Source organism: Phallusia mammillata, chromosome 8 (assembly GCF_965637545.1).
Source record: "Phallusia mammillata chromosome 8, kaPhaMamm4.hap1.1, whole genome shotgun sequence".
NCBI classification, from domain to species: Eukaryota; Metazoa; Chordata; class Ascidiacea; order Phlebobranchia; family Ascidiidae; genus Phallusia; species Phallusia mammillata.
This window is the reverse complement of record NC_137259.1, coordinates 1,189,703-1,202,841: the sequence shown is the minus strand read 5'-3', so window position 1 is coordinate 1,202,841 and position 13,139 is coordinate 1,189,703. Positions and strand designations below refer to the sequence as shown.

Below are 13,139 nucleotides of genomic sequence, written 5' to 3'. Positions count from 1 at the left end.
TCATACTTTAAAATTTGTTTCAAAATTAATCCCAAAAAAACAAGCACAAATAATCACTAACAAAAAGTAGTCTATCAAAAACATATGCCAGTTGATAATAATATTTATTTATCTAGCTTTGCAACAAACAGATCAGATGTTTATTTGGGTAATTTAATATTAATATTCTCATGCCCAACATCTGTCTGCACAACAAATTGCTTTAAACCATGCATTAATAATGTGTACAGGCCCCTGGGACTTAAGTCTTACTTCAAACTGATCCCTTTCTCAGCGACTAAAGACTTCGACAGAATAGCTGCAGCAGCTATATGAGAACACTTTAATTGATCAAAGAGTGTTACAGCCATGTGTGTTCTTCAGGGAGTTGCACTTTAATATACTGGCAATATGTGTCATAGGTACCTTGCCAATGAGTGATATACTCTACTATGCTATAAAGTACAACGTATGTCACTATACAAGTAAAAAAACACAACAGCACAAGAAAAAAAAAACGTTTTTTGTGCAACCTTTAACTTAGGTGATCACTTACAAAGCAAAGGTCATTAACGTTTTGTTAAAGGGTAATTTGTTTCTTCTATTGCTAAAATTTAGCGTCCACGTAAATGTAAACAAGTAATCAACCCAGCTTAGTACACTAGAAAGCTCCTCTTGGTATTTCAATTTCGCATGGTGCAAAGCTCTTCTTTGCATCTTAGTTTGGCATGCGGCGCGCAATAGAAATAATCTGTTGCGACTAATTCGGTCTTCAACGCCAATACTGCAATGTTGCGAGCTTGGCGTTATTGGAACTTCACTAAATCCGTTTACCAGTAAGTTGTGCGCAGTCATTCAGTAAATCTATCGGCAGAAGTTAGCCGGGAAGTGAAGTAGCGTTGAACGAGGCGATAATTTCCGGTACAACTTCCACGATAAGGTCGCGGTAACTTCAAAGGGGAGACGGCCGATTGGGGCGCAACAGGGGACAACAACGTCGTGGACCTTTATTCCAAGATTACAAGCAGAATATATTGCAGATTATAGACAACAAACGAATGTAGTAATCTGTGTCTACTAATCTGCTTAAAATATTGAAACATCGTGGAACATACCAACTAATGGGGGTTTGGCTTCGTACATTTTAAGCAACTTTATTTCGTCTCAATCAAGACTAAACAGGATCAATGCGTTTCAGTACATCTGCAACGAGTCGCAGAAGATAACAGACACGACGTGAAAACATGCTTTCAAGAATTTACAAAACATATTTTTTCAGCCAAATACGTCCAGTCTGTTTTATCGACGCACGTGTTACCTAATGCCCTTTTGAACACAATTGCTGTTGTTATTAACGTTCTTCAACTCGACCTTGACAAAATAGGTCCAAGGTGAATGAGCACAGCACAAAGTTCTTATCTAATAAGATCCGTCTTTTCAGTCGATATCGACAATTAGCATCAGCCTTTAGGCGTTTACCTGAAAATCCGACACTATCATTTAGAGCTCTTGGTCGCTCAACGGCAGTAATTATACCAAGATAAATTCACATATTACTGATGATGTTAACTGATGCACAGACAAAACTGGCTAGTTTAACGCCAAACGAAACAGAAATTCGTGAAGTAATGGCGTATGACTGGTTATTAACTGAGAGACATTTTTAATGAACTGTCTGTCTCAATGCTTATTTCCAAAAACTTGATTTGAAGTCAACTATATAAAGCCGATTAAAACAGGATTGTTGTCAAACCATTTGCACAAAAACTAAACAAAACTTTGTTAACGCAAATTTTGTGACCTAATACGCTATCAACTGCGTTTTCGGAAGGTTGTTTGCACTACATCAGTTTCAAGTATTTTAACAAGGAAATGTAACTGCTATCAAAAAACAAGACTCTAACATTAGAATTACAATCTATTCGTTATGTCCCTTTACCCATACGTTTCTTCCATTGACACCACAATCGCAAACTTGGCAAAAACATTGTAGGTGCTTGCTTTTCATGATCCAGTTTGCCTGGTTTTCTAAAGTTGTTATAATTGGCCCTGATTGCAGACTAAGGTGCCTTGTTCGTGAAACAACTCATTGTCAGTAAATTTCTAGTAGGAAACAACTAACAAAGGTGTGAGATTTGCAAATCGACAAAATTGAAAACGAAACATGCTTAACTTTGATTTTGATATTTTCGAAATATTGGATTAATTTGGGTTATTGTCCTGTTAATTTTAAAGAAGTATATTGCTCATTATTAAAATTCTCATAAACCATGTTGAAACTAATAAACTTTGATACACATCAACAAATGTTGCTATTATTTCCACCAAATTAAAGTCAGTGTCAATTGCTAAGTTTAAGTGAGAAATCTTATTTAAACAATAGATACACATGGCTTTTACTTGCACATCAGTACCAGGGATGAAAATTTTTGGAATTGATTGTAATTCCAGCTTGGACAGAAGAAAATTAGATCGCAATCGGATCATTTAGCAGAGAATAAACAAATCTACCACCGCTCAAACACACTTTTTAATGTTCACAGTTTAAATACACTTTTTGTATGACTTTTTACACTAAGTTTGTGAATTTGATTTTAACAGAGCAGGTTTAGTTTGTGGTCATTTTGCACCAGTAAAATGTTTTCATTTAACCAATGTTCCATGATTCTGCAGAATACAAAAGTTGTGTTAATGGTAACTCTAACTTGCTCTGTTCCACTTCCACAGTTCATTATTTGTAATTAAATGCCTGGGCCAGTTTGTAAAACACAAATACCTATTTAGTATGAAGCTTAACATAAGTAATTTCGTAAAGTTTGATCTACATACAAAATCCTCTGGTATTTTCTGTGATAAATATATCAATATATCAACTTGTTTTTGTTTTGCAATAAAACCTAAGACTTAACTTTAACCAACTTTGCACATATAACTATTAAGCAATCTTTACATTTCTTAACCAACCGCCAAAAGTTTTTTGCTTCCATTACACTGTTCATATTAAACCAAAACTGATACTTCCAACATGTTTCAACTCCCAAACATAAAAACCTCATCACAAAGATAATGATTTGCCACAAACTTTGGATTTTACGATTAGGCTAAACGATGCAATAGTTAGATTTTTATTCTGCAACCACAGAAACGAATCACTCACATCACAATGATCACATCAAGCGTTACATTAGAACTAAACTCTTACAAACCAGAAGCAATAACACAAATGAACACAAATGAAATCTGACTGGCACCAAGAACGCGAACGAACAACTGAACACAAAAGAGAAACTATGAAAAAAAGTTCGACAACTTCTTCAAAACCAGACTGGTCTGGATTGCAACGAGTCATCGAAAACTATTTTTCACACCGGTTCTAATTTTCATTTTAGCTAAAAGTTACCAAAGCAGCTATACAGGTGTTTTTTAGTCATTAATTGTTCTATGTTAACACTGTATTAGACAACAAATAATTAAAAGGTAAATTTTGTTGGTGAATAATAGGTTATGTTTTTGACATGGAGCAACTAAAACAATTAAAATGTACCACTGCAAACCTTCGATAAATGTCACTATACCACTTCCAATCTTTGATTGTAGTTTATTAGACGTATACGTGACTAAGGGCACTGCCTTCAAAAAGAAAGATTCGCTTGTTTGAAGGAATCTACAAATTAGCATCGCAGCCTTAAGGCGTTTACCTGAAAATCCGACACTATCTTATTTTGATCTTCGTTAGTCGTCCGCCAGGAAATAAACCGAGATAAAGTTGGTTTAGGTTATATTTGTGACGTATTAAGACTTTGTTTGAAGCAGGGCTTACAGGTTTAACATCATATTATCGAGTTACGCTTCAAATAACAAATGGTGACTATAAAGAACATATTTTGCATCCAATTATTGGGTTCATTTCAGCAAGACTACTCACTTCCTAAGAACAGTCCAAACGTAATTTTGTTTTAGGAAGTCTAACGGTTAGATTTACTAACTTAAAATTACGACACATATATGGCGAAATAACATCGATGCATGAATCAAACCCATTTGAATTTAACTAATGCTTGAATTAAAAAGTACAAAAAATGTTTAAAATGTAGTTCTATACAGACGGACACTCCTACTTTCTTTCTAGCCATAGTCTCGCTGAATTAGGTAACTAATGATCTCAAATCAGCATTTAACTTCATCTAACTTTCTCCTTTCACCATTGTAATCAATGTATTGTGTCATGCAGTTTTATTTAGTGTTACATTACACTTTTTGATTGAAATGATAATATCATGCTAAACGTTCGAAAAAAGGTTGTCAAAAGTCTAAAATAGGCCAGTTCATTACAGTTCGTTGACAAATTTATTCCTTTAGAGCAGGAGAAGCAGGCGCATCAGGTGATACACAAGGAACATCTTCAGATTGAACTGGGAACTTTTCACACCTAAGCTTTTCCGGCCAAGCAAAGTCGAAGCTGCAAGTTTAAAAAATTGAGATTTTTTTAGGTTCTCAGTGAAGCAAAGAAAAGGAAATGTGGAAAATGTAAGGGTGAAAACTCTAAATCAGCCGCTGTTTTACTTCGAAATTCTCTGCAGTGACAAATTATTGACCCTGAATCGTCACGACCTTTTGCTTTACTCGCTTACTGCACGAGGCTATACACTCGAAAACTTATGGAAGATAAGACAATTATTATGTAGCCTACGCAATATGTGATGGAAGGAAGAGCTTTCTAAAACTTGTATATTTCGAAACACAAACAATTCCTTTACCTCATCATAAGGCTTAAGCATCCATCCTGAGCTTGTTGGCACAAATGTCTGCACGGCGGAATTATGTTTCCTTCAGCAGAGCACTTCGGTACATAGACAGCACAGAGAAAAAGCTTTAAGTTCGGGGAACAATTCACCTACAAAATGTAATTGATAAATTTGTGTTCACTTTTACAACTAACAAGCAATACTCCCCAAAAAACATTTAAACATGTGTAAATAATAAAAAAACTGTTTTTTGTTTGACAATACTTTACATCAAAATGCAAGAGATTCATTTGATGTATCATAAAAAAAACTTTTTTAACCTTCACTAAAGGGTAGAAATGATTCAACTCCTGGCCTGCATCGTTCTGAGAATTGTGACCCAGTCTATTTGGAAACTTGGTTGCTTCATATTCTACATAACAAAACGTGTTAATTTACATTCACGTGATTTTAAATTCCATCGATAAAGTATTAATTTCGTCCGACTCTTTGAGAAAAACAAAGCCATAAACATGATCGAGTTAGTAGAAAAGCTGTTACTGCCAAGCATAATGCATTAACAAATATGTGGCACTTCCAGCAGTTTTTATTATAACAAACCGATGTTTCGACGTCCCATGCGAGACACCTTCGTTTGGGTAATGACATAAATAAAACAAGCTAAGTTTGTGATATTAATTTGCAACAATTTCACTTTCTAACCAGATCTTAGAATAGGTCACATGCTAACATTCACAATTTGCAATAACTGAAAGCACAACTATTTAAATAGCATACGTATATCTTCGCACATTGACAAGGTGATTGGTTCACATTTTCCGCTTAGAGGATTTCCTTGACAACTTGAAAGAAGAAACAGAGATGTGATTAACATCAAAATTATCTCGTATGTTTTCATTGCGAAAGTATTCAAGTGGTTCTTAAGTGATAAGCTTGCTATAAAAAGAAAACATGTTTTTTCTTCAGAAACAAACATTTAAGTTTTTAGAACCAAAAGCTTCGGCTGTAAGTTTGACTAAAACTAACAAACACCTCAATATGTTGTCAAAATACCCAAAACTTAAAGCTCTTATATCTTAATCTCTCAGTAAAAACCTTAACGCATAACGTTCGTCAATCAGAATAGCATACTTGTGTATTGGCAGCTTTATAAAACGCATCAAGTAAGAGTTAAAGCAAAGATTTCAAGCAGCACCAGCTCTTAAATATCCCTCACAGCAAACAACTTTGTAAAGGCGTCGCTTGAAGGCCTCTCGGGAAATTACACAATAATCCGATGGCCAACACGACAGCTGCTATAAAATCAAAACAATTCCTGAGGCTAGTTTCGGTTTCGGTTGCGATTAAGATTTCCTTTCTTCCTTCAATGCGCTGTCGCAGAAAAATGACATAAATTGCACTTTTCAGGACTTCTGTTCAAACAGTTTGAGAAGATTTTGATAAGTTATATTATTTTTTACAGTGACAACAGGAATACATAAATGTCTTCATTTTGTGGTATAAGTTAAGCCCTATTTCATTCATACGCATGGTTAAGAAATATTTTGATAAAAGATACAAAACTGGTCGCATATTACAATTTCCAGAGAATATTTTGGCATCCCCTTCACTAAACCCAAGATTTACATCAACGGCATGTTTTTGATATGTTTGTTACGATTTTAGTATGAGCACTAGCAAGTTAGTTAACCTTTATTAACCCCTGATAACAAATAACGTATATATGGTTTATTATGATCAAATCGAAACGGTATACATTCAGCAAAATTTGGTTACAGCAAAATAGGTTGGAAAACAGTTTTACTTAAAGATTCGAGAAAAATCAAAAATAATGTTGGTGGCTTGGTTGTTTGTCGTCATCTATAGCTGGTCTTCTATATTCCCCATTCCAGTATATAAGGGTTGAAACAACGGCATTGATTCTTTACGTAACCCTCTGAAATAGACAATTAAGTGAGTGTCATAAGTAAAATGTGTTAATAAACAAGTAAGGTTGAGAAGTACAAGTTGTTTTTTAATAACTGCAAAGTCTAAGACGGAAGCGTTATTTTAAGAGAATTTTAGTTCAAAACAGTAATAAATTGTGCAAGTTTTTATGTGTAAATGGAGCAATCTTTTGGTTGAGATCGTTTTGTTATTGTTTTGATTCCACACATCTTACACCCCAATGAATTTTAAGCTAGAAAATACTGCTTTAAAATATTTGCCAAATACGTATATTGATTAACCCCAATTGATTATGTGACGTTATTTTTCAGGATTTACGACTTTTGGCCAAATGCGTTTGAGATTTTTAAGACGCGCTTTGGACCATGCAATTCCATCAGTACCAAACGAACCCGCCGATTTCATGGGTACCATGTTAGCTCCACTCTTGCGAAACAAATTAATTGTTGGTAGAGCAACCAAGACGAGAACTCACAGACAAGCCTGCTATTTTCCAAAAGGTGGCACAACCGAGCATTGCCATGGCAATAATTGCTGACTTAGCATATTGCTGACTTATGGCAATAATTACTGACTCAGCAAATTGGTCAGCAATTATTGCCATATTAAAAGCTTATGCTCCGTTGCGCCAATTTTTGGAAATTCGAAGCCTGGCTGTGAGCACTTCTGTTAATAGATTTTCCTCAATTGTTTAAATTATTATTTGTTTTGGGCCAGCGAGTGCTAAGTAGGAAAGAGTTATATATTTTGGTTTGTTAGTTTTTAAGTGAAGCAGTGGCGATGACGCCTAATTTTCCCGTTCTAGTGTTTTTATGTAGTGGTAAAATAAAAAAAATGACCAGGGTAAAATCGACCAGCCTTTAATTTCAGAGCTTGGTTTAACATTGAAGCTTCTTGAAAAAATCATTCATTGTTTTTCCATAACAAGTTAGAGAACAAATTACTCACCAGCTTCACACCGGTCATAACACATGTCACAATTATTACAATCCGGACATCTATTCTGCATGCACGTATCAAAATCACCAGGTGTCACTGCAACAAATAAAAAAGTTTTAATTTGAAAACGTTATTTGACTGTTCACTTTCTGACCTAAGAACTCCAGGCATTAAAGCGACTAGAGTAAAGGCAAAACACCAAAAGAGCTTATAAAATGAAGTGACTATTTAGTGTTCAACCCATACTTGTATTCTCTAAACGTAAAGATAAAACGTCCAGCTCATTGCTTCGTGGGTGAAGACTATACCGAACCTTATGGCAGTATACGTAAGTTCAACAAAACACTAAGTCATTCGTCTATCTAATATTCTTTTTTCTAATTTGAAAGTAACTAATTTATCCTCATGAAATCTCTAATCAAAAGAGGCTTCTCTAAAGTAAGCTAGAAAAGGTCAGCCTCTGGTGGGATTCGAACCCACGACAGGAGCTGTAACAAGGCAACGTTGAATTAAAGGTAACCTCACCTCTGCAGAGAGCAGCACACTTTGGACACGGGATGACCATTGGGTACATTCCTCTGTTCATCTCACATCCCGCTACACATTTGAACTTTTCTGAAAAATACAACAATATTATACAACGCCCCGCACAAAATTCTGATTGATAATTTTCAGTTTCTATCATCACAAGGTTTTCGTCACAAGTAAACCTATGACGTAATGCTACTATGACGTCACAAAAATCCTGTATTATTATTTGAGTGTTTTACCCAAAGAAGCACAGCTAGCTTTTTAATTTTTATGTATTTGCAAACGCTTTGGAGTTTTCTCAGATTTGGATGCGGTAAGCCTTAAGCTATTTTCTTGGTTTGAGTAAACGTATGACGTCATGTTATTGTGACGTCATCCTGTGTGTCTTGCAATCGAGTTTAAGACAAGGTTTTGTGTTGATTTCGAAAAAAGCAAGCTAGACTTTTGTGCGAACATTAGGATGTTTTACAGACTTTTAGCGATCACCGTTTGTTAACAAGCATGATTATTGCAATGGCGTACTGAGATGAACATACATTCGTACTGGGATCACCCCTAGGGCGCTCATGCGGACCAGTGATCACGGCACACTCACATATAAAGCACACTACGACTCAGCTGTTCACAAAGCATTACCATGTGACACAAGTCTTTAATGGGCCTGGTGTACTATGGCGTAGTATCAAAACGCTTCTTACCTTCACAGTTAGTAAGGCAGTTTTCGCAGGTCGCGAATCGTGTTACATTAAAGTCAGAAGGACACTCAGAGCATGGATTCGTCCATTGCTCGGCGAGGCACTCGAAGAATGTTTCGTTGGTGGTGGTTTCGTTGATGACTAAAAAGATTATAGAGGTTACTGAACTGTGTAAGTTTGAAAAATTACAACTTTTTGTATGAAAGTATCGAGCCACTACTTGATAAGCAGCAGACAATGCACACTGTGTCGCGACATACAAGGTCCATTAGGGCAGCTGGCGACGAGAGACCATCTAGCGCAGGGGTCACCAAACTTTTTTCACTGCGGGCCGGATGAGTGCTAATAATGATTCACGCGGGCCGCATAGTTTAAATGCCCTAGCGCCGTCTTTCCAAACTTAGCCCGCGAGGCGTTTTTAGGTGCGCCAAGATATGGTCTTTCTACAATCCCATTCAAAAAGTAGTCATGCGACTGTTAAACTGTATAATTAGTCCTATTTTACGAGCAATGCTTGTATATTACGCCACAAGTGAGAACAGAAGGCACTTGTTTGCGCACAATTAACACTTGTAAACTTGTCTGTGACGTAACAAACTGGATTTGGATCAATCCTGGGCGTTATAATCCTTTGAAACTCGGTAATATCAATTCTGAATATCCCCACAGAAAAAAAATTGTAAGGAGTAAATTAACTTTTAATGTTACAAAGTCAATAATACAATTTGGCAACCTAAAAAATGTGGTCGCGGGCCGGATGAAATGACCTTGCGGGCCGGATCCGGCCCGCGGGCCGTAGTTTGGTGACCCCTGGTCTAGCGAATACGGCCGATCTGTCGTCACCAGCTGCACTGATTGGAGACAACACCATTTTTGCAAAGTAAGAACCGAAACATTTTCGTAACTAATGATTGACTGAAGTTTTAAGATTGATATGCGATAAAACGAAACTTGCAATGAATCGGAATCGCCTAAATTTGTGAAAAAACCCAACCGTTAAACATTGCAGCTTGTTTTTACAAATATCATTTTGGACTTACATGCGCATTTTGTGAGGATGTAAACAAGACAAAGCGGAGGCACTTGTTCCAATTCCTGCTCAGTTAGACAGCTCGTTTCGTTGTAACAGGGGGCGCATGGCGGCGGAGGCAGGGTGGTCACATTCTTGGTGCCGTTCGGTCTCATCATTTCCATCGCCAGTTTTGCAGGGTTGAGTAGAGAGCTTGATGCTAGGGGTTCTGGTCGGGGGCCTGGGCTTGGGGGGACAGGAGAATCCTCACAGTAATTCTCTTTTGCTTCTTTGGCCTCCTCTACAAAACAAACGCAAGTTTTTTTGTTTTCAAGTCAAGTAGTAAGTTTTCACCAATTTGCGTGAAAAAGTTACAACACGCATATGGAGCAACATACAGTTTTTGGCCTTTGTTTTTGCGAAAAACAAACAAACAATAACAGCGACTTATAAAAGACACGAAACAAATCAGCAAGAAATACAAAATCCCAACTTTGTAAATTCGACTTTGAAACTTACCAATACATGGTTTAAGGCATTTTTTGCAAGCCTTGTTGTATTTCTTTAAATCTTTCACGGTGACTGCTCCACATTCTTGTTTGCACTGTGAGTTTAATCTCATGGCGCGAAGGACACAGACTCTTCCAAAGTCTGTCTCAAATGGCTCCATGAACTCCTCGCCTGCCAGAACAACAGAATTTTTTTCTAGGGATGGGCCGAGCCGAGCCAGCACCCGAGTACGGTACCGAGAGCATCGCTGTTTTTAATGCTCGCTGCTCGGCTGAGTAGTTGCACAAACTGACCCGAGCGTTAGATTTGCATATTCATGCCCTTCTAACATATGTAACTAGTGTTCGAAATGATTCAAAAACAAAAATGATTATTTATAATGCGTTAGATGGTAAAAAAAACGCGTACATCTGGGGCCTGTGCAGCTTAATACACCGCTGGTGACGTAAGAGACCTCAAAAAGAGACAAAGCTTGCGTGGAATTGGGAATGTTCGTGACGTCACAATGCACCGAGCGGGCTCGCCCTATCACCGAGCATTAACGTGGAATCGGTGCTGGGCAAAAAGAACATTTGCAGTTTTGGCCCATCCCTAAATTTTTCCTTATCAGTTTGGAATAAACGGGATCTTAGTCGAAAACATAAATTACTTTGCCATACTGTATTTAATGTAACTCAGTATTATGGCATTCATTTCACGCTACAACATAAATACAGAAACAGTACAAATATTTTACTTTATTCTAAGACATTTCCCGGGGTGCTGGTGAACTAACTATTGTACTTACCGCAAACGTCTTTAAGGCAATCGGTGCAACTGTTGTTTCCTGGGCGGTAACACCTGTTCCTGGTGAAACACCATCTTTGGCAGGCTGAAATTGCAGTTCATGAGTTAACTGGATGCAATAAAGCTAATTATTCCTAAGAAAGGTTAACTGTAGAATTTAACCGAAACAATATACTAATAAGTGTAGGAAAATATCTGGACTTTTACCAGGACGCCTTTAACAACAAGTCACGTATTTATTGAGTAGCAATAATATCAACCCCTGAAATGTATCTTACCGTTTGTCTGCTGGTACTCTAGGACAAGAGCAAAAAGGAACAATCCAAACAAAACTTTCAACATTTTTTCCGAAGTCAGTTTAACCTAAAAATAATTGCTATTTTAGAAACACAGAAAATAAACAGCAGGTCACCATAAACGTACTATAAGGCAGTGGTCGGCAACCACCGGTCCGTGAGGGGTTTGTTACCGGGCCGCATAAAACTTGCTCAAGGTTCACATTGAATCAAAGTTGTAATAACCGTAATTAGTTTTCAGTGCTGAACATTTGTGGCTTTTAAGGCAAGTCTGTGATAAAAGTTTCAGTTTCAAACCGGTCCGCAGTGCAAAAAGGTGGCCGACCCCTGCGTTGAAGGTTTGCTACACACATCGTTTAAACATCGTGCACCGTTACAGCCCCGTCAAGTAATATTTGTTTATTAGTTTTACTTTCGAACAAACCCCTATTCAAAACCTTGCTCATTGTTCTTAGTTACTTGCTTTGCCAAATCTAAGCAAGCAAACATGTTAGATTGCTACAAGACACTACCAGTTAAGGTGGCGAATAAACTAAGCGTTTTGAAGCCAGCCCAGCACATTGAACAACTTGCCCATGCTACCAGATGCTATTGTCCCTATTTCTTAACTTTTCCTCGCTTTTTTATAACAGTCCTGCCTTTTTCGTGTATGTGAGCAGTTTTTGTCGGGGAGGGTTTCATGCGTTCGGTAGCGGAAGATGACTTATCTAATGCTTATTATGTTCGATTGTCACCTAAAGCCCGTTCCAGGTACGCAGATTAATCACCGTTGCACGCAGGGGTGGCGTGATCGGTAAACATGCTGGTAAGTAGGTCACAAAATGTATGTCCGCTAGACGACGTTTTACCGAGTGCAATCGCAGTTTGGATGTCTTGATTTCGACCACACGAGGTTGGACGCATTCGATCTCGTTCGATCTCGAAAATTAGGCAACCTCCGGTTTGATCAGTACTTAGATGGGTGAATAGGAATACCAAGTTTTGTAGTCATATTTTGTTTAAAAAAAACATCTACAACTTGAGGCAGCAAAGTTGGCCGAATGGTGCAGGGCGCCAGACCCTAATAGAAGCACAAAACTGGTCAAATTCGTCCTCGGGAGCTTACTAGGTCCAAACCCCGTATTAAAAAATATAAAAAACAATACAGGCTGATTGGTCTGATGCATAAAATGCAAGAAACCTTAGAGCAGTGCTTCTCAAACTGTGGTACACGTACTGCAAGTGATACGTCAGGGCTTTTTAGGTGGGACGCGAGTAGCTTTCTTCTTTACTTAATTCAAGCCACATCAAGAATTGCTGCTCAACAGACCCAACTGATGAGCCCTTTTTTGCTGTACCATTGTCTAGGATTTTGTAGGAATTTCTAACATGCTTGTCTCATAAATTAGCTAGTGTATACACTAGACCAGGGGTCACCACACGGCCCGCGGGCCGGATCCGGCCCAGTTTTTGGTTTGCTAAATTGTATTGATAACTTTGTAACATTAAAAAAATATTCTACGAAAGTTTTCCTCTCGCGATATGTAGAATTGATATTACCTTGTTTTATGGGATTACAACGCCCAGGATTGATTCGAAGCCAGTTTGTTATGTCACAAACAAGTCTACAAGTGTTAATTGTGCGCAAACATTTGCCTTCTTTGGTTACTTGTGACGTAATATGCAAGTATTGTTGGTAAGATGGGGCTAACTATACAGTTTA

The 13,139-nt window shown here is 37.5% G+C and overlaps 2 protein-coding genes across 3 annotated transcripts; both read right to left on the bottom strand.

Annotated features, from left to right (window-relative positions):
- Window positions 1–4,205: 4,205 nt before the first annotated feature.
- On the bottom strand, window positions 4,206–6,049 carry LOC145203630 (frizzled-7-like). Of its 2 annotated transcripts, XM_080075887.1 has the most exons (5): window positions 5,856–6,049; window positions 5,502–5,566; window positions 5,045–5,136; window positions 4,737–4,873; window positions 4,206–4,438 (listed from the first exon to the last, which is right to left on the bottom strand). In XM_080075887.1, exons 1-5 carry the CDS (start codon window positions 5,882–5,884, stop codon window positions 4,327–4,329), a joined length of 435 nt encoding a protein of 144 aa, XP_079932013.1. In that variant the 5' UTR covers window positions 5,885–6,049; the 3' UTR covers window positions 4,206–4,326. The 2 variants fall into 2 exon arrangements, with proteins under 2 accessions (XP_079932013.1, XP_079932012.1); XM_080075886.1 differs by lacking the exon at window positions 5,856–6,049 and having other exon boundaries at window positions 5,502–5,718.
- Window positions 6,050–6,444: 395 nt separating this feature from the next.
- Window positions 6,445–12,015, bottom strand: LOC145205529 (uncharacterized). The gene is made up of 9 exons (XM_080078264.1): window positions 11,565–12,015; window positions 11,420–11,504; window positions 11,143–11,226; window positions 10,365–10,526; window positions 9,877–10,146; window positions 8,840–8,977; window positions 8,136–8,225; window positions 7,620–7,706; window positions 6,445–6,660 (listed from the first exon to the last, which is right to left on the bottom strand). The coding sequence occupies exons 2-9, from the start codon at window positions 11,481–11,483 to the stop codon at window positions 6,599–6,601; spliced, it is 957 nt and encodes a 318-aa protein (XP_079934390.1). The 5' UTR covers window positions 11,484–11,504; window positions 11,565–12,015; the 3' UTR covers window positions 6,445–6,598.
- Between the last annotated feature and the right edge of the window lie 1,124 nt (window positions 12,016–13,139).

Bases quoted from the DNA above. Each gene is read 5' to 3' on its own strand.
- LOC145205529 (XM_080078264.1), bottom strand. From the start codon at position 11,483: ATGTTGAAAGTTTTGTTTGGATTGTTCCTTTTTGCTCTTGTCCTAGAG. The intron at 11,227-11,419 runs GTAAGATACATT...CTGCAATTTCAG, and splicing joins AGAGTACCAGCAGACAAACG to CCTGCCAAAGATGGTGTTTC. The intron at 8,978-9,876 runs GTAAGTCCAAAA...TAATCTTTTTAG, and splicing joins CATCCTCACAAAATGCGCAT to TCATCAACGAAACCACCACC.
- LOC145203630 (XM_080075886.1), bottom strand. From the start codon at position 5,700: ATGTTTGTTTCTGAAGAAAAAACATGTTTTCTTTTTATAGCAAGCTTA. The intron at 5,137-5,501 runs GTATGCTATTTA...TTTGTTATGTAG, and splicing joins GTCAATGTGCGAAGATATAC to AATATGAAGCAACCAAGTTT. The intron at 4,439-4,736 runs GTAAAGGAATTG...TTAAACTTGCAG, and splicing joins TGCTTAAGCCTTATGATGAG to CTTCGACTTTGCTTGGCCGG.